This window comes from Phacochoerus africanus, chromosome 10, assembly GCF_016906955.1.
Source record: "Phacochoerus africanus isolate WHEZ1 chromosome 10, ROS_Pafr_v1, whole genome shotgun sequence".
Lineage (NCBI taxonomy): Eukaryota > Metazoa > Chordata > Mammalia > Artiodactyla > Suidae > Phacochoerus > Phacochoerus africanus.
The window spans coordinates 115,760,147-115,781,054 of record NC_062553.1 but is presented as its reverse complement, the minus strand read 5'-3'; the positions used below and the strand labels follow the sequence as shown (position 1 = coordinate 115,781,054).

The 20,908-nt window shown below is 40.8% G+C and overlaps 1 protein-coding gene across 1 annotated transcript in view; it reads left to right on the top strand.

Annotated features, from left to right (window-relative positions):
• NPNT (nephronectin) overlaps positions 1-6,075 on the top strand; it is a 90,387-nt gene extending 84,312 nt beyond the window's left edge. Inside the window, exon 13 of the mRNA XM_047798276.1 lies at positions 5,986-6,075. Within this exon, the coding sequence (XP_047654232.1) occupies positions 5,986-6,008 (23 nt within the window). The 3' untranslated portion in view covers positions 6,009-6,075. The remainder of the gene's footprint in view (positions 1-5,985) is intronic.
• The last annotated feature ends 14,833 nt before the right edge of the window (positions 6,076-20,908 follow it).

The following is a 20,908-nucleotide window of genomic DNA, read 5'->3' as shown; positions in this document are numbered from 1 at the left end:
TGACCATGATAATTTCCAGGTCCATGCATGTTGCTGAAGATGCTGTTATTTCTTTCCCTTTAATGGCTGAGTAATTTTCCATTGTGTATACATACAACATCTTCTTGATCCACTCCTCTGTCGATGGATATTTAGGCTGTTTCCATGTCTTGGCTATTGAAAATAGCGCTGCAATGAACATTGGAGTACGTGGGTCTTTTCAAGCCATGATTTTCTCTAGATAGATGCCCAGGAGTGGGATTGCTTGATCAAATGGTAATTCTATTTTTAGTTTTCTGAGGAATCGCCATACTGTTTTGCACCAATTTACAACCCCACCAACAGTGTAATAGGGTTCCTTTTTCTCCACACCCTTTCTAGCACTTACGGTTTGTGGGGTTTTTGATGATGGCCATTCTGGCTGATGTAAGGTGGTACCTCATAGTGGTTTTGATTTGCATTTCTCTAATAATTAGTGATGTTGAACATCTTTTCATGTGTTTTTTGGCCATCTGCATGTCTTCTTTGGAGAATTGTCTGCTTAGATCTTCTGCCCATTTTTTGATGGGGTTGTGTGTTTGCATAAAGTCTTAATTATATGGAGGAAGATACACTTTCAAACCCATTCTATGAGACCAGTAAATAGAATAGTTTGGAGATTACTGCCATCTTAAGTCTTCGCTTTCATGAACTAGGATACGGCAAAAGCAATACTCAGTGACTTATAGCAGTAAACATCAGTAAATAGTGAAAAAGAAGATCTCAAAATCAATATCTAAATTCACATTAAGGGACTAGAAAAACAGGTACAAATTAAACCCAAAATAGCAGGAGGAACAAAATAAAAAGAGAAAAGAAAACACATAGAATCAGCACAAGGAAAAATTGATTCTTTGAAAATATCAACAAAATTTTAAAACCTTTAGCTAGACTAATAACCAAAAAAAAAACCCCAAATATCTAAATTCAGAAATGAAAATGGGGAGTTACTACTCACCTTTCAGAAATATAAAGGATAAAAGAATGATATGAACAATTATATGCCAATGAATTAGATGAAAAGGACAAATTTATAGAAATTAAAAAAAAACTCAAGACAACAAAGAAAATATCAATAGACTTATGACAAGTAAAGATGAAGCAGCAATAAAATATACCCAACAAAGAAAACTCCAGGACTAGCCAGATATCTTCACTGGTAAATTCTACAAAGAAAATATCAGTTCTTTACAAGAAATTGAGGATGAGAGAACACTACCTAATTTGTTCTATGAGGACAGTATTACTGATACCAAAGATATAACAAGAAAAGACAACAGCTGACCCTTAAACAACACGGCTTGAACTGCTCAGATCCACTTACACTTGGATTTTTTTCAATAATTACATATAGTACCACATTATCCAAGTTTGACTGAATCCATGGATAAAGAACCATAGATACAGAAGGCCGATTAGAAAGTTTACTCAGATTTTCAATTTCCACAGAGGGGGGGTCAGCAACACAAACCCTTGTGTTGTTCAATGGTCAACTGTATAAAACAATATCCTTTATGAATATAGGTTCAAATATCCTCAACAAAATATTAACAGAATGAATCCAATAGCATGTTAAAAAGATGACAGGATTTATGCCAGAAAGGCAAAGGTGGTTGAAAAAAAAAATTTTTTACTGGCTGTTCTAACTAAAGCACTCAGACAAGAAGTAAGATATATTGCAAAGTAAGAAGTAAAACTATATCTGTTTACAGATGACATGAACCTACATATAGACAATTCCAATGAATCCACAGAAAAGCTACCAGAGTCAGTAAACAAATTCAGCAAAGTTGCAAACTATGAAATTAACATTAAAACTCAGTTTTTCTTTGCACCAGTAATAAGCAATACAAAAAGGAAATTAATACAATTTCATTTATGATAGCATCCAGAAGAATAAACCAAGAATACATTTAACTGGAGTTCCCGTCATGGAGCAGTGGTTAACGAATCGGACTAGGAACCATGAAGTTGCAGGTTCGATCCCTGCCCTTGCTCAGATCTGGCGTTGCTGTGAGCTGTGGTGTAGGTCGCAGACGCGCTCGGATCCCGCGTTGCTGTGGGCTCTGGCGTAGGCCAGTGACTACAGCTCTGATTAGACCCCTAGCCTGGGAACCTCCATGTGCTACAGAAGCGGCCCTAGAAAAGGCAAAAAGACAAAAAAAAAAGAAAAGAAAAGAAAAAAGAATACATTTAACTAAGGAGATGAAAGACTTCTACACAGGAAACTAAAAACTGCTGAAATAATATGATGAAATAAAAATTATATTTTATGGCAAGATGAGAAAATTTGTTTCAATTTTTCTGTCTGTTTGAACCTCCTCCATTCCATTTAGTGTGAATTGTGCATTTAATTTAACCAGAACTTAGGAGTTAAATGTCCTTAATCTTGTAAGAGGCCATGATGATCCATGACCCACTATTCACTCTGTACATGTAGATCTGGATTCTGTAATTTCTTAATAATATATCATTTTATGTATAACTGTGCTCTGACCTCTAACAGGCAGAACAGTCCCCAGAGCTTTCTGAAAGACTGTCTCCTGGGTTATAATCCTCAGGTCAGCTTGAATAAAATTTTCCATTTCTTTCTTGGATCAACTGTTGTTTAATTTTTTATCTACAAATGTAAGACCTAAATAAATGGAAAAACATTCTATATTTATGGATTAAAAGATAATATTAAGATGTTGCTATTACCAAAACTGATCAACATATTCAGTACAATCCCTGTCAAATTCCAATGACCTTTTTGGAACAAACTGGAACACCAATGTTCAAACTGACACTGAATTTCAAGGAACTGCCAAATAGGGAAAATAATCTTGAATAAGAACAAAATTGGCAGATTCACACTTCCCGTTTTCAAAAATCACTGCAAATCTACAGTAATCAAAACAGTGTGATATTGGCATAAGGACAGACATATGAATAGGTGGAATAAAATTGAGGTCAGAAATAAACCCATACATATGGTCAATTGCTTTTTGACCAGGGTTTCAAGAGCATTCAATGGCCAAAGGATAGCTTCTTCCACAAACGGTGCTGGGACAACTGGATATTTACATGCAAAAAGATGACATTGGACCCACACACACACTACGTATAAAAGTTAACTCAAAATTGATCAATGACCTAAATATAAGAGCAAATACTATAAAACTAAGAAGAAAATTTACAGGTAAATTTTCATGACCTTCAGATTTAGCAATGGATTCTTAGGATATGACACAAAAAGCATGAGTAATAACCATAAAAAGAACAAAATAATGCCACTTGTAGCAACATGTATGCAACTAGAGATTATCATACTAAGTCAGAAAAAGACATTTACCGTAATATCACTAATATGTGCAATCTAAAATATGGCACAAATGAACCTGTCTACAAAACAGCAACAGATTCACAGACATAGAGAACAGACTTATATTTGCCAAGTGGGAGGGGGGGAGGGAGTGGGATGGACAGGGAGTTTGGGGTTAGTAAATGCAAACCACTACATTTAAAATGGATAAACAATAACATTCTACTTTATAGCACAGGGAACTATCTCCTGGGATAGACCATGATAGAAAAGAATATTTCAAAAAATGTGTTTGTGTGTGTCTATGTGCACACACATATATACATATATAGTATAGCTGAGTCACTTTGCTGTACAGTAGAAGTGGTACATTGTAAAACACCTATACTTCAATAAAAATTTTTTTAAAGTATGAGTAATAAAAGAAAAATAGGTAAAATGGATTTTATGAAAATTAAAACATTTCGTGTATCAAAGGACACAAGAAAGTGAAAAGACGACCCATAGAATGGGAGAAAATATTTGCAAATACTGTATCTCATAAGGGCCTAGTGAACAGAATATGTAAAGAACTTTCACAACTCACTCAAACAACCCATTTTAAAAATGGGTAAAGAATTGGAATAGATGTTTCTCAAACAAAAAAAATTTATACAAAAGTCAAACACACGAAACAAATACTCATCATAATTAGTCTTTGGGTATTCTGAGACTCAATTTTCCCATACATGGGGGTATTCCCCACACCAACAAACAATTCTCAGACACCCGCAGGGTGTGAAGAATTCAGCTCAATTCTGAAATTATCTATCTGGAGATAGCAGCACATCCCACGAGTTAAGAATTCTATGTTATAAGACTGTCTTCCATGTCCTTGCTTCTGACCCCAGCTGCAAGCCCATACTGTTACCTGTGTTTCTGACTGAGAAGCTACAAATGGGAGGTGCCTACAACCCCCTCTTTGGGTTCAATTAATTGGCTAGAGTGGCTCACTGAATTCAGAGAAACAGTTTACTTATTTGATTACTGGTGTATTATAAAATGATATAACTCAGGAATAGCAGGATGGAAGAAATGAATAGGACAAGGTATGGGGAAAGGGCATGGAGCTTCCGTGACCCCTCTAGGCACCACCCTCCCAGCACCTCCACGTGTTCACAAACAAAGACGCTCTTCAAACCCTGACCCTTTGGGGTTTTATGGATCCTTCTTTACATAGGCATGATTGATCAAATCATTGCCAATTGGTGACTGCTTTAACCTCTCCAGCTCTTCTTCCCTCACCAGAGGTCAGGAAACGGGACTGAAATGTCCAACCCTCTAATCTCAAGGTTGGTTCTCTTGACAAGCAGACCTGTCCTCGAGATGAGGTCCAAAGTTACCCCATTAACATAACAAAAGAACTTTCATTGTTTACTTCATTTAGGAAATTTCAAGGGTTTCAAGCACTCTGTGCTAGAAACAGGACAAAGGCTGAATATATATCTCTCATTATAAATCACGATATCACCATTAGTCATTAGGGAAATGCAAATTAAAACCACAATGTGAGATCACTTTTTACCCGTGAAGCAGGCGATAATCCAAACAATGGAAAGCAGCAGGCGTTGTGAGGATATAGCGAACTTGAGTATTACAGGTAGGAATATAAAATGATGCAGTCACTATAGAAAATGGTTTGACAATTTCCCAAAAAAGCTAAACAGTTAAAATATGACCCCAAAATTTCACTCATAGGTCTATACCCCAAATTTTGACAATAGGAATTTAAATACTTGTATGCAAATTTTCATAGCAGCATTATTCACATTAGGCAAAAGGTGGGGAAAAAACCACATGTCCATTAACAGAGGAATAGATAAGCAAATTATGATGCATCAATTCATGGAATATTTATTCAGTAACAAAATGAATGAAGTACTGGTGAGTGTTGCAATGTGAATGAACCTCCAAAACATGTGAAAGGAGTCAGACATGAAGGTCACACATTCTGCTATTCCATTTATGTGAAATATCCAGAAAAGACACATCAATGGAAACAGAAAGCAATCCTCTGGTGGTTGTTAGAGGAAGAATGGAGAGTAACTGTTTAGTGGGTAAGGGGTTTATTTTGGGTGATTAAAATATTATGGAAGTAACTAGAGGTCATGGCTGCACTAACACTTCGAGGGTAATAAATGCCACTGAATTGCTCACTTCAAAATGGGTAGTTTTTGGTCAGGGGTGTTATTTTATAAAATATTTTTTAAATTTTCAAATAATGTAGCAGTCAACATGAAGAATAAACAGATGAGAAACAGAAAAGAGCAAATTGATAGCTTTAAGCAAACTCTTAACAGCAATCACATGACGTACAAATGGTCTAAACATCCCAATTAAAGAGACTGTCAGATTGGATTTTACAAAGCAAGACTCAACTATATGCTGCCTAGAAGACAAAAAATAAAAGAAAAAACTAGACAAAACTTTGGCATATGGAATATTTAAGCTTGCTAACCTCGTACAGAATGTTGCTTTATCTAATAAATGGCAGGACCTTCAGAATAAGAAAGTCATAATTGAGGACACTTAACTCTAAGTGAGGCAGCGATCCAGGAAGGCCACATTTTAGAAACAAAGGGACGTTCATAAATTGGGGATAATTTACTTGAAATTCTTTTCAGGGCTCCAGGATGCAGAAACCTGAAAGCAACTTGGAATTATAGCAGAGGTTAGTGCCAAGTTAATTATTTGGAGTTAATTCCCTAAAAGTTAAAAATTGAGCCTTCACTCATAACCTGGTAATTTAATTTTGAAGAGCATAGAGTTCTATTCTGTTCCACCGTTTCAGGCATATCTGCATTTTCCAGACCAAGCCCCCTCAGGTGTACTGGATCTGCTTGTGGATGAGTCTTTTCAGTTGTGTTGAATTATCTAAAGTTACAGTTCCCAACTGGGGGTGATTTTGACCCTCGGACATTTGGTAATGCCTAGAAATAGTTTAGTTGTTGCAACTCAGGGGTGCTACTGGCATCTACTGGGTAGAGGGCAGATAGGTTGTTAGATGGCCTATACAGCACAGGACAGGACAGCTCCATACAACATAGAATTCTCTGGCCTACAATGGCAACAATGCCAAAGATGCAAAAGCCGGATCTAAATCAGTGATTCTAAATCAACAATTTCCAAAGAGTGCGCCCCAATCGTGCAGCACCGGTACTGCAGGTCTTGGGCTCCACATCTGACCTGCAGAGTTAGAAGCTCTGGAGGTGGGGCCCAGCCACCTGTGGTATAACAAGGTGTAGAGCTGATTCAGATAATGTTGGATTGAGATTAAGTTTCCTTACTAACTCCTGCTTTCTGCTGACTATCTAGAAGAGTGACTTACGGGGAACTCATCCTCCGTGCCTTACTATCAGCACTCAACTCTTAACTTTATCACTGTTCTACCAAAAATGCTTTTTTCAAAGGTAACTTATGATCTTGTATATGGTTTCACTGTTCAACCCACATGGATCATAGCACCTGAGGCATTTAGCAACAGTAATCGCTGCTCCCACTTCCCTGAAATCCTCTGCTTCCTTGGCCTCCGAAAACTACACTCCTACCTTTCCAGCCAATTACTGGAAAAATCCAAGGAGCCTCAAACTTACCAAGTCCCAAACTGCATGATTTATAATTTATTATTCCTCCCCTTTTTCTCTCCCCCAAACCTTCTCCTCCTTGCTAATTCCCCCCTTTTCTGAATAAACGCAATACCCTATCAAAGTCATTAATCCTTGAAATCGGGCACTGTTTCTTTTTATTAACTTATTTCTATTAAGTCACTGACAAATTCAGATTGTTCTGTCTCTGAAACAGTGCTTCTGACTCTGTCCCACACGAAAAAAATGCAAACTATTTGAGATGACATTTTTAAATTTGAAGTTAAGAGCGAGAATGATGATTTAATTCACAAGGCATTTTAAACGATGGGTCAACAGTACTGCTCTGTCCCCTCTCGTGAGCTAGTTTTATCTCTTTGGCAGGCAAGAGCCATGGATCCAAAGCAGAATTTTTTTCAGTTATCTTGTTGTGCTGTATGTCCTTTGATGAGCTCTTTCTAATGTTATTCAATAAGGTAAGTCAAACAAAACAACAAAACATACCTGGGTTCCTGCAGGGTTGAACACGCAGTCCACGCTCCCTGAGCAACCGGCTGAGGGCGGGAAGCTTGGGATATTTAGGAATAAATAGGAAACAGCCTCTTGTTTTTTAATAGAAATCAAGTGCAGAGCCGGGAGCTGTACCTCTCAGCGTTGCTAGTCAAAGCATGGTCAGCAGCCTAGTAGCATAGGCATCACCTGTGTGCTTTGAGAAACAGACTCACCAGTTCGCCTTAAACTTTAATGAAGCAAAATCCACAAATAACAAGAGTCCATGGGTGATTTGTATGCCCAGGCACCACTTTAGAGTGCAAAGCTTTTCTAGAGATCTTAACTTTTCCCACATGTGAACGCCTGTGAAGCAAACTTACCCAGACTTACCGTGCTTTTGAGTGGTGGGCTCTCACAATGTGGTCCCAGTAGCTTCATCATCACCAGGAAAAGTGTCAGAAGTGGAGTATTTGGAGTTCCTGTTGTAGCTGAGTGTTAACAAACCCGAGGAGTATCCATGAGGATGCAGGTTCAATCCCTGGCCTCACTCAGTGTGTTAAGGATCCAGCATTGCCATGAGCTGTGGTGTAGGTCACAGACATGGCTTGGATCCTTTATTATTGTGGCTGTGGCACAGGCTGGCAGCTACAGCTCTAATTCGACCCCTAGCCTGGGAAATTCTGTAGGTTGCAGGTGTGGCTCTAAAAAAAAAAAGAAGGAAAGAAAAGAAATTCAGTATTTCAGGCCACCCCACACCTACTGAATCAAAATTAAAGGAGAGCCCAGCTGTCTGAGTTTTAACTGCCACTACCTTAAGAGATGGCAGTTCTGGAACATAGATGCACAGAGAAGCTCCCTGCCTTTCTTGATTTATTTTTTTATGATTTTAATTTTTTTCCATTATAGTTGTTTTACGGTGTTCTGTCAATTTCTAGTGTACAGCAAAGTGACCCAGTCATATATATATATATATATGCACACACGTATATATATTCTTTTTCTCACATTGTCCTCCATCATGTTCCATCACAAGTGACTGGATATAGTTCCCTGTGCTGTACAGCAGGTTCTCATTGCTTATCCACTCCAAATGCAATAGTCTGCATCTATTAACCCCAAACTCCCAGTCCACCCCATTCCCTCCCCCTCCCTCTTGGCAGCCACAAGTCTGTTCTTTTTTTTTTTTTGGCTGTGCCTTCGGCATATGGAAGTTCCTGGGCTAGGGACGGAACCAGCCACAGCAGTGGCCCAAGTCACTGAAGTGACAACACCGTATCCTTAACCCCCTAGGCCACAAGAGAACTCCCCCTCATGGCTTCTTGAGTGTCTGTGAACACTGGCACTGCTGCAGACACAGTCAAATACCTAAAATGTGATCGAGGGCTAAATTGTAATTAGGGGAAGCTGAGTCGATGTTCCTTCATGAGTACTGTGACTAATAACATTTTGGATATCCACACAAAAATGTAGAGTTTACGAAGTGCTTTTCCTGCTATTTATTTTAATTCTCACTGCAATACAGGGACAGAGCTATGACTGCCTCCCAAGCAGATATGAAAACTAAGCTTGAGAAAGATGAAGTGACTTTCTAAAGGGCATGTTGATGAGAAGGGGCAGGGCCAGCCTTGGAATCTAAGAGCAGCATTGCAGAGATCTCTCACCAGCTGTTTGAAAAGTTAAATGCAGGAGGAGTTTCAAATGTAGCTGAAAACTCCCAAATATTTTTACTTCTGGGAAACAAATTTCAGACACTGAGATTAATACAAAAGACTCTTAAGGAGATCCTGTCGTGGCTCAGTAGTTAACGAATCTGACTAGGAAACATGAGGTTGAGGGTTTGATCCCCACCCTTGCTCAGTGGGTTAAGGATCCGGCGTTGCCATGAATTGTGTTGTAGGTTGCAGACGTGGCTTGGATCCCGAGTTGCTGTGGCTGTGGTGTAGGCCAGCAGCTACAGCTCTGATTAGACCCCTAGCCTGGGAACCTCCATATGCCATGGGAGTGGCCCTAGAAAAGTCAAAAAGAGGGAGTTCCCGTCGTGGCGCAGTGGTTAACGAACCCGACTAGGAACCATGAGGTTGTGGGTTCGATCCCTGCCCTTGCTCAGTGGGTTAACGATCCGGCGTTGCCGTGAGCTGTGGTGTAGGTTGCAGACTTGGCTCGGATCCCGCGTTGCTGTGGCTCTGGCGTAGGCTGGTGGCTACGGCTCACGATTCGACCCCTAGCCTGGGAACCTCCATATGCCAAGGGAGCGGCCCAAGAAATAGCAAAAAGATTAAAAAAAAAAAAAAAGGAAAAGTCAAAAAGGCAAGAAAAAAAAAAGACTCAAGAAAATTCACAACTCTTTCTAAAGTTTCAATAAGAACCACAAAAATATGAATACATAGAAAGAGATAAAGCAAATGATGCAAAATGTTAACATTTGGTGAATCTAAAGGAAGTATTTCTGAGCTTTCTTTGCCCATTTTCTGCAACTTTTCTTTGAAAAATAAAATCCACAAGGCTTTAACATGTGTCTATGTGCTGAAGTAGATGAGATCCTATCTATAGGTAAGACTTCTTACCTATCATTGTGTATGTTTTTAGGACTTCTGGAGTTCCCTTTGTGACTCAGTGGGTTAAGAATCTGACCTTGTCTCTGTGAGGCTGCAGGTTCAATCCCTGGCCATGCTCAGTGGGTTGAGGATCCCTCGTTGCTGTAGCTGTGGTGTAGGCCACAGCTCTGATTTGACCCCTAGCCCAGGAATATCCACATGCCGCAGGTGCACCGGTTAAAAGGAAAAAATAAAAAAATTTTAAAAATGATTTTAGGAGTTATGTCAAAATAGCTTCCAAGTATAAAAGAATGTATCTATGTCTGCATTGTGAGAAAGCAGGGAATAGGCATATGAGTAACAAGCAAGGTGTATTTACATTTTTTCCTTTTGCGGTGAAGCTTATTAACTTATTCTAATATTCTTCATGGGATCAGTAATTCATTGTCAAAGGGGTGACTCTGAGTTGCAGTTTTTATTAGTATGGTTGCTTTCAGTCTAGCCCCAGGCATAAGACCAGTCTCCCACAGAGAATCCTGAGGCATCTTTAGAGAACCTGGCTTTTTTTTTTTTTCTTTTTAGGGCTGCATCCACAGCATACAAAGTTTCCCAGGCTAGGGGTCTCATCAGAGCTACAGCTGCTGCTGGCCTAAGCCACAGCCACAGCCACAGCCACAGCAAAGCCAGATTCAAGCTGCATCTGTGACTTACACCACATCTCACAGCAAGACCAGATTCTTAATCCACTGAACAAGGCCAGAGATCGAACCTGTGTCCTCAAGGATACTAGTCAGGTTTGTTTCCTGCTGAGCCATGACAGGAACTCAGAGATTCTGGCTTTTGAATGTGCTGCGGCCCCAGTGCTATATAGGAATTCAACCCTGTAGCCAGGACCCACATTCGGCTACAACTCCGGACACTTCATAAGCTATCCTTCTGCTTGTAATCACTTTCCTCACATTTCACAGCTAGTGTTTCTAAAAGCCTTTTTAAGTTAAATACTGAATTGGGGAAAAAATAACTCGAAAGACCTTTTTGAGACAACCAGAGAAATTCTGATTTAGATAACAGCATTTCTGTCAAAAGTGAATGTCGATGCCCACACGCACCCATAAGCCACTTGTAAGGAGCAGCCCTGCCACCCTAGGCTTGGGCGCTCTCGACCTCTCCTGTTCCTGTGTGGACAGCAAGGAAATTGTGATAAGAGGGAACAATCGCACATTGTTTACAGTTGACAAACACTTTTCCATTTACCGTCTCACTTGGCCTCGTTTGACAACACACCATTCCCTCGTTTGACCGCAGGGCTGGCAGACAGGCAGTATCAAGTTCCTTATTTCATAGACAAAGACATCTGAGGGTCATCGGGTAACTAAGTTTCCCAGGGTCACTTGGACAGTAAGGACCAGGTCTGATTTTCAAAGTGTTCTTACCTACTGCAGAGCCAGAGCAGCAAGTTACACCAGGGCCCTGCAGGACGTGGGCCAAGGCTGGAACAGGAAGAGGCTTCAGGGTCTGCACATCCACTCAGTGGCACCCAGAGAACCCAGCGGACATTTCTGAAAATGCCACAACTCATACATGCTTATTGGAGAATATTTGGAAAATTCAAAAAGAAAGGAGAAAGGAAAGAAGGAAGGAGGAAGGGAGGGAAGGAAGAAAGGCATGATACCGCAACCCGGAAGTAGCCATGGCCGCCATGTGAGCATATATTCTCTCAGATTTCTTGTTTTATTTGAACCCATCCTCTCCAAACCTTCAGGAAGAGGCTTATGACTAACAAAGCTTAATGCACAGCTTTCCTTGAAGTCGAACATGCCTCTACCTCCTCGTGTGAATGGCTGCATAGTATTCTATTGAGTAGCTAAACCACAAACATTGAGTGGTTTCTTCAGGACTTAGGACTGCCTCTGTAGACTCTAGAAGCCTAATTATGCTGCAGGAAATGATTCACAGTCCGTTTGTAATTGCTGGCCTCTTTCCTTTTCTTCACTTGCTCCAGTGAACCATGGAAACATTGCCTGGAGGCCTGGGATATAGGGCAGAAGGTTAGATTCCCAGAGAAGCCAGGCCTGAGTAGCTGGTAGTCCTTTAGAAACAGAAATAGAGAAGACACCAGCCAGTAGGAATCTTTCTTTTAAATCCCAAATAGTTTCAATGAAAAACAACACAAAAATAGGGGCAGCACAATGTGCTGTTCCCTCCCAGCTGCTCCACTGGCCACTTGCAGGGGAATTAGCAAGAAGCAATAATGGGAGTTTGTAGGTCTGAAGTTTCTGCAGTTGAGTGCAATGGATTATTTCTCTAAAGTTTTGGTAATGAAAGCATCATAACAGTGAGGCAAAAGTTAAGGTTTAAAGGTCTTTGTGGGTAACTCAACTTCATTCTGGAATTCTACCACAAAAGGCAAAATGCCCGTGAGCCATACTGGAGATGGAAAATCAGGTAAAATTGTGGCCAGACCAGGGCAAATGTTGGAAAAACTAACTTGCCACTGTATCTCTAAATGGCTGTGGAGCCCTTCTGGAAATATCATTTTCTACATTTGTTTGCTTTAAAATGGCATTTTACTTGAACAGCTACTTAACCTGCTGGATATTAGCCAAAATTGCACTGCTTAGGATTAAGTACTGCAAGAATTCTTCATAAAAACCATAGCAAGTCTAGGTGCTTCTGGTGATGGGTGAAAACAAAACAAGCAACACTAACAAACACAAAACCAATAATTCCTCCTTGCCTTACTCGGCTTTGAAAAGTGTTGCTTTTTAGCCTTCACTGTGTTCACTGAACAAAAGAAGATTTTTTTTTCAACAGAGGTTAAAATTGTTTGGGAGGCGGTCTGTTCCCTTCCCATAGGGCTACTTGAGCAATCTGTCCTGTTTGCTCAGGGACACGTGTCCTACCTCCTCGCTGCTGGTTCACTGTCCTTTGGCTTCCAAGCTCAGGGGCCCTCACTCTTGCATCCCAGTGGATTTACCTAGGCCGCTTTCCGGCCGTCTTTTGCAATCAGTTCAAGCTAGGATCAAACACTGAGACCTATCAGCCATCCTAGAGCTAGAGTTTGCACTTAGATTTCACAGCAAGGCTCTAAACAGTTACGTGACTTTCAAAGAGCTGGGAATCCTCATCACAGCCTCTAGAATTACTTTGATTCAGGGTGCTCCTGGCCAGTTCACACAATTCTCCCTCATATGGCATATAGTTTGATCTCCTTGCAGAGTAGATGCTTCTTTACAAATCAAAGGTCCTGGTTCCCATTAGGAAATTTGAACACAATCAAGCTTTGGAATGTATCTACCCACAGGTTAGGAAAAAAGCTCAGCTATCTCTTCTCCCACAGGGGAATGTGAGATGTGGGTCTCTGTGGGCCTCTCATTGTCACTGGCAGGCGGCTGTTGGAGCTGTTTTCAGCTGTATTGGGTTGCTCCAAAGGACCTCTTGATCTAGCAGCACTATTAACCTGGAGAAGTCACGCTCCAGAAGCAGAAAACAAAATAGGTCGAAGAAAATTTGCCTTAAGTGGTTTTTTTTTGTCCCACCTCATGTTATGTTGCTAACAAAGAGGAAAAATAATGACCTGGAAACCTCTGTTTTAAAGAAGTCTGTTCTCTGCTTTAAGGAGAAAGATGTGCCTACTGTTTCCGTATTTGCATTATGGTTAATTTTTAAAGGTCTCATTCTGGTCTAATAAGAACTATGTGGGAAATGGAGTTTTTCCAATGTCCTTTCAAAGCTTGATGAGAGCATAGCGCAGAGAGTCAATTGTCTGGTCTTCCATGGAGTATAAGGTCCTGTATCTCCAAGGTGTATATGCATTGCTGCAAGAATATGAAGATCTTCTAAATGCCAAACCCTCCTCCAGTCTGTGTGGTCAATAGGTCATGTTTGAGTTAGACCCTGGGCATCATTTTAACTACACCCTGAAGTATTTATACCACTACCTGCCCATTTAACTTTTTTGTGGGCTCCCTTAAATATATCCTCTGATGCCAATAACTAACAGTCATTCCACAGTAGGAAACAGATTATCTTAGTTTTCTATCATTGTCTAACAATATTTCCACAAACGCAGCAGCTTAAAACAACACACATGTATTATCGCACAATTTCTATGAGCTAGGAGTCTAAGCATGGTGTAAGTGGGTTCTCTGCTTCAGGGTTTTACAAGGCTGCAATCAAGGTGTCAGCCAAGGATGTGGTCTCATTTGAGACTCGACTGTGGAAGGATCCACTTCCAAGCTCAGGTAGTTGTGGGAAGATTTCAGCTCCTTGCATTTGCCTTCTTTCTTCGGATGAAGGCTAGAGACTGCCCTTAACTCCTTGAGGCATCCTATAATTTCTTCCCAAATGGGGCTTCCTAAGATAACTGCTTGCTCCTTCAAAGCCAGCAAAGGAGAGACAGCAATGAGTATTGAAATGTTTTATAATATAATCATGTAATCATTTACATGTAATCATACAAGGATTCATTTAAATACATCTGATTTGTAACACACAAAGATTATCCTAAGTCCTGCCCTATAATATGCTTTTAAGTATATTGTGTCTGTTGTTCCTACATGGGAATAAAAAACTTGAATTATTTCTTTGCCTCCTTCAAGATTAGAAGACGGTTCCTCTGCTTACAGCAGACTTTCAAAAAACTGTGCTCCTCCTTGGAGGAAAACTTTGCAAAATATTGTTTCCACTTTGATGTGCTAGCTTTTACCCTACATTGAGAAGCAAGTGTCTCTCTAGTCACATTTTTAGGCGATCACTGGGGAACAGATCTGCCATAAATTTCTCCTCTAATGGGTCACACTTGGATACAAAGAATACCAGGTTATTTTTATAAAAATGTTAAGTCTCTAGGTATTTTTAAAAATAGTATTAATGGGGCATTCTGTCAAGGGTACATAGCTATTCTTACCAAGTCTTTTCAAGTTGGTTGCAACTTGATTCACCCAAGAAGATTAGCCAGCTGTCTTAAACAAGTTTTTTTTTTTTTTTTTTTTCTTCAAAGCTTGTGTGGCCTTATTAGAACATCCCTGGGGAGTCCCACCCACAGCACTCAGTGTTAAATACTGGCTTGATTCCCACCCTTCTGATCGCCTGCTATACAAAATCTGTGATTTCTTGGGGCATGAAGGAAATCCTCCCATTGGTGGGAGGGGTTGGCAGCTCCTGATATGAGATCACTGGCTATTTTGTCCAAGGTGCAGCATTTCCCTTTGACCAGCAATGCCATTTCTAAATTCACAGCATTTTCAGAGGAGATGAAAAATGCCATATTGAAACGTGGATTATTCTGGTTGTTTTAGTAATTTTAAAATCCTGAACTCATTAAATAATGAAGATGTGATTTTAGTTTATGAGGTTCTTAGCCGCTTTAACAAAAAGTGTCATTCATTAAAAAAATTTTCCTCCTGGGAATCTGGGGTTAATGGATGCAAACTACTGCCTTTGGAATGGAAAAGCAATGAGATTCTGCTGTATAGCACAGAGAACTATATCTAGTTATTCATGATGGAGCATGATAGAGGATAATGTGAGAAAAAGAATTATATGTATGTGTGACTGGGTCTCCTTGCTGTACAGTAGAAAATTGACAGAACACTGTAAACCAACTATAATGGAAAAGATAAAAATCATTTAATAAAAAAAAAAAATTCCTGTCAGAGTTCCCACAGTGGTTCAGTGAATTAAGAAACCAACCTTGTCTCTGTTTTTTTTTTTTTTTTTTTCTTTCCTCAGTGAGTTAAGGATCCAGCATGGCTGTGAGCTGCAATGTAGTTGCAGATGTGTCTGGGATCTGGAGCTGCTGTGGCTGTGGAGTAGGCCTGTAGCCGTAGCTCCAATTCAACCCCTAGCCTGGGAACTTCCATATGCTGCAGGTGCGACCCTCAAAAGAAAAAAAAATTCACCCTTAACCAAACTTATGAAAAGTATATTTTTGAGTGTACAAGTTGTTACTTGAGAATGTCAACTCTTAATCTTTCGTCTGTAACCATAGTGTGTTTATATCTCAGTGCATAAAGTTCAGTAATTTTCAAAACTGGCTATAAGATAGCTACGTACTTGAATCATCCTTCAGGATATTTCCTATTTCTAATATTTCCTTCTTTTTTATTTTTTTAATTTAATGGAAGAATTGCAAAGACTTTTAAATATTTATTTATTTTGCTTTTTAGGGCCACACCTGTGGCATATGGAGGTTCCCAGGCAAGGGGTCCAATCGGAGCTACAGCTGCTGGCCTGTGCCACAGCTACAGCAAAGCAGGATCTGAGCCATGTCTGCAACCTACACCACAGCTCACGGCAATGCCGGATCCTTAACCCACTGAGCAAGGCCAGGGATCGATCCCACATCCTCATGGTTCCTAGTTGGGTTTGTTTCCACTGCACTCCAGTGGGAGCTCCTAATGTTTCCTTCTATTCCACCACTTTTTTTGGCCACTTTTTTCCGCCTTGTCATCTTTTCTTGTCTCCGGAAACTTCTTTTCTGTTGCTTGTGGATACAACACTTGGATGTGTGTGGGACTGGGGATTCAAAACGAGGTGAGTGGTAATTGCCAGGAAATCACTGCATTTCCCTTCTCTCCTCTCCCTTCCCTCCACCTCCAAGAACAGTGACTGGTGTCAGGACAGATTCTTGGTCCATGGTTCCCTGTTGGGGGGGTTTGGGGGTGTGTTCATGGGGCCTCGCTTCTGTCTCTCTTTGCCTCCCTGCAGTGTCCACAGGTTTTTCTCAATCTTGTAAGCCCCTCAGGGAAGATCTTTCCCCCAGAGGGGGATGGGGTGCAGTCATGTAATTATCCAGCTGCTCTGGCTAAAAACATCTCTTAGGTAAGTGGGGAGGAAACAATTTGGCTTGCAGATCCAAGCTGCCTTCTCAAATCTTGCTTCAGCAATGATGCAACTAGTGCTTTGGTGTCTATTTGACAACTGGGTCTTTTTGGTTTGTCCCTCATCTAGAGGAGAGAGGGGGGCTATGAATTAATATCCTCAAATACCAACAAAGTGCTATCGACCTGGATCTGCCTCACAGTGAGAGAGACTTGGGTGGGAGTCGGGGGCAATGAGAGTTTTGTGGGCAGCAGAGCTTGTGATCAGCTTCACGGGGCCTGCTCAGGAAAGCAGAAAAAAGCCGGATGTCCTACGAAATGAGGGCATTTGGGATGTGAGCCACTAAGCCAAGTTTAGTTCTTCCTGATTCTATCCAAATCATAGCAGTGTTGCCAAAGTTTCAGTAGAGACTCTGGACAGGAAGCCAGGCTTGAGAAACCTGCTCAAAACATGCCTGGCGAATGCCCAGGGCACAACTCAGAGTCCCAAAAGGTGGACATCCTCTGTGAGTCCTGCTGACAGAAAAGGACAAGCTGACCATGGCCCTGATGGAAGTGGGCTGGCTCACAGCTTCTATACAGTGATTTCCAGTGTACTGGAGGCAAGAGTAACAGTGTGTCCCCAAACTGCTACCCTCCAAATTAAGAATCATGACTTAGACCAACCCAGCCCTTCAGGGAGGTAAACTCAAGGATTCCATTAAAAAGAGAGGAGGGGGCCCCACCTGACTGGGAAAGTGGTGTGGCCAGCGGCAGGATGTAGAGAATGGACCATCCGCGCAGAAGCTCCAATGTCCTGTTTCATCCAAATGAACAGCATGAAGGACTCCCCCAACCACCTGTCAGCCCTAGCCAAGGTTTGGGCTGAGCAAAGAGAAGTGTCTTGGACAGGCAGGATGGAAAGCAAGGTCTTTATTTTTCCCTCTTTGGTGACGGGAGCAAATTTATTGAATTTGGTTTGAGGCATCAAAACCAAAGGAAATGCAGTGTCCACCCCTGAGTGCTTGGTGGAATCACTGGGCTATATCACCATGACAATGTCACCAAGAACGATGGCTCCAGCCCCACAGGACCTGCCTTTGGATTCTCTCTGCAGCCTCCTCCTTCCTCCTATAGGTCTGTGCTTGCCTCAGGGAGCATAGGGTAGATGGAGTAGGTGAGAAGGGGCTGTAGGCCCCCATTGGCACTAACTGTGTTCTCATTCACCTCTACTTGATGGTGGCTTGTCCTCATCCTGCAGCCCAGGGCCTCCTGGCTCACAGGCACAGGAGGCTCCTTGTTATCATCATTGTCACAGACTTTTTCCACACTTCAGTAATGTACATCTCTGCCCATTACCAGCTGTGTGACCCTAGGCAAATTAGTCAGCCTCTCTGATCCTCATGTTCCTTATCTTAAAGAGATCGGATTTTTTTTTTCAGGATTATGTGCATATTAATTTGAATAGTATAATATTTGTATTGCACTTAACAGAGCATCTGGCCATAAGAGGCATTGATTAAGTAATGTCATTATTATTATCATCAGTACCATCATTAACATTGTCATTATTGTTATTACTGGTAGCTTATTTAGATTGCCTATGTTAATATGTTTGTTATACACCTCTATGTATAAGTGGACCTTTGAACAACGTGGGTTTGAGCTGTGCCAGCCCACTTATACACAGATATTTCCACTAATTACATACTACAGTACCTCATGATCCATGGATGGTTGACTCCATGATTGTGGAACCAGGGATAAAGAAGGCAAACTGAAGTTATATTCAAATTTTCAACTTCTTGGCAGGCCAGTGCCCCTAAATTCTCATTGTTCAAGGGTCAACTATATTCACATATACACACACCAATTTCTGCATCCAAACACTTAGATCTTTGAATGACTAGCACTTGTATTATATGTTATAGCACACATATTTTATGTACAGAATATATCTGTTATTTTTAGGGCAGCAGGATGAACACCCAATGAAATTTTATTCCTATAGCTAGTTTTGGAATAAAAGAACAGTATTTGGATTTTAATTCCCCATTTTCATCATTCATTTGGCTTGGGGAATAATATGGATGTCCATTATCTTAGTTTAACCAGGCTGTTGTAACAAAACACCATAGACTGAGTGCCTTAAACAAAAGCAATTAATTTCTCACAGTTTTGGAGGCTGGGAAGCCCAAGATCAAGGTGCCGACCAACTGGATTCTCTGAAGAAGTCCTGCTTCCTGGCTTGTAGACTCCTACCTTCTCACTATGTCCTCACGTGGCAAAGCTCTTCTTGCAAGGGCACAAATCCCATCATGAGGGCCCCATCCTTCTGACCTCATCTAAACTTAATTATCTCCAAATGCCATCACAATGGAGGGTTAGAGCTTCAACACATGGATTTGCGGGAACATAATTCAGTCCAGGGCAGTCATGTTTAGCTCTCTCTAATCTAGATCAGTCCAACAAAGGATCTGGGTATTTCTCAAGATGGAGAAAGCAACATAAGTGGAAATAGTATTATGTGATACATTTGCTTTAGGAAACATATCTAGCACAAAGGAACTCAGTGGCTAGTGTTTATAAGACCATGACTGTTTACTTTGGAATATTCAGTCATCTTAGAATGCCCATGAGTGAAAAGACATGTGGAATTCAAACCCCATCTGGGCCAGTAGGCCCAGATTCCTCAAGAGCATAAAACTTTGGCATCCAAATTAACTCAAATCATTAATTAACCACAGGACAAGACTTGTTAGAAATGAGTTACATATTTTTCATGTTGTGTGAATCTAGAAAAGGTAATATAGGGACAAAGTGCATTCACTTTGCCAACAACTAGGAACATACCAGAGAAAAATTAGAAAGCCTCAAAGCCACACACACACACACACACACACACACAAATAAAAATTGTTTATTGATGGCTGCTGAGCTGTATTGTTTTATTTAAATGTCACAACAACTTTAAAGAAATACTATTCTATAGATGAGGTATCTGAGGCCTAGGGAGTTTAAACAACTCATCCCAAAAAGAGGAGTTAGTAAGCAGCAGTGGAGCTCTGAAGTTGCAAAGAAACCATATACCACCTCACTACCCATTGAATTAGCACCATTGCTGCACTGGTTGTTTGTACTGTGTATAGATAGCACCATTTTAAAGCATGGCAGTTGAAGCAAACGTAGGAGTAGAGGTGGGAGCACATGGACTGGGCATTCAAATGACTCCTCTCCTCTTTTTTTTTTTGCCTTGGGTGCAGCAGCTTGATGTGGGATCTCAGTTCCCAGACCAAGAATTGAACACAGGGCACTGTAGTAAAAGCACTGAATCTTAACCACTAGACAACCAGGGAACTCCCGAGAGTCTCTCCTCTTAGAAATCCTGTGATGGGTGCCTGAACCATGTTATCCATTAGCATTTATGTCCTGTTGGCCACTAATGTATCAGCCATGTTTCTAAATAATATCTGGGCACTTTGACAAGCTGACATTTTTAAAGCAACAACAACACTAAATACAGTTGTCCCTGAGTATCTGAGGGGATTGGTTCCAGGACTCATGCAGATACCAAAATCCAGGGATGCTCAAATCCCTTATATAAAAAAGCACAGTATTTGCATGTAACCTGCACATATCCTCCCATACACTTTATATCATCTCTAGATTACTTATAATACCAAATACATGTAAATGCTATATAAACAGTTACCAGGCATGCAGCAAGTTCAAGTTTTGCTTTTTGGAAGTTCCTGAAATTAAAAAAAATATGTATCTTTTCCACCCATGGTTCATTGAATCCATGGATGTGGAACGCACAGAAACACAGGGCCAAGTGTTCTTTTCATTTTCAATAAATTTCTCCTTTAAAAGACAATACAATTTTTTCAGAGTCCAAACCCTAAAACACAGCAATGATTCCATATGTCTGGAACATTTCCACTTAAATAGCTCCCCTCTCAGGCTTCAGTGGATAAAGCCCCTCTCCGGGACCCTGTGTGCCAGGAATGGAGCAAAGTACTTTCCGTTGAGCTGATCCTCACAGTCACCTTGCACGTACCTGCTACTGTGTGTACACCCTCTTCCACAGATGAGGAAATGAATGGATACTCAGAGAGTTTTAATACATTATCC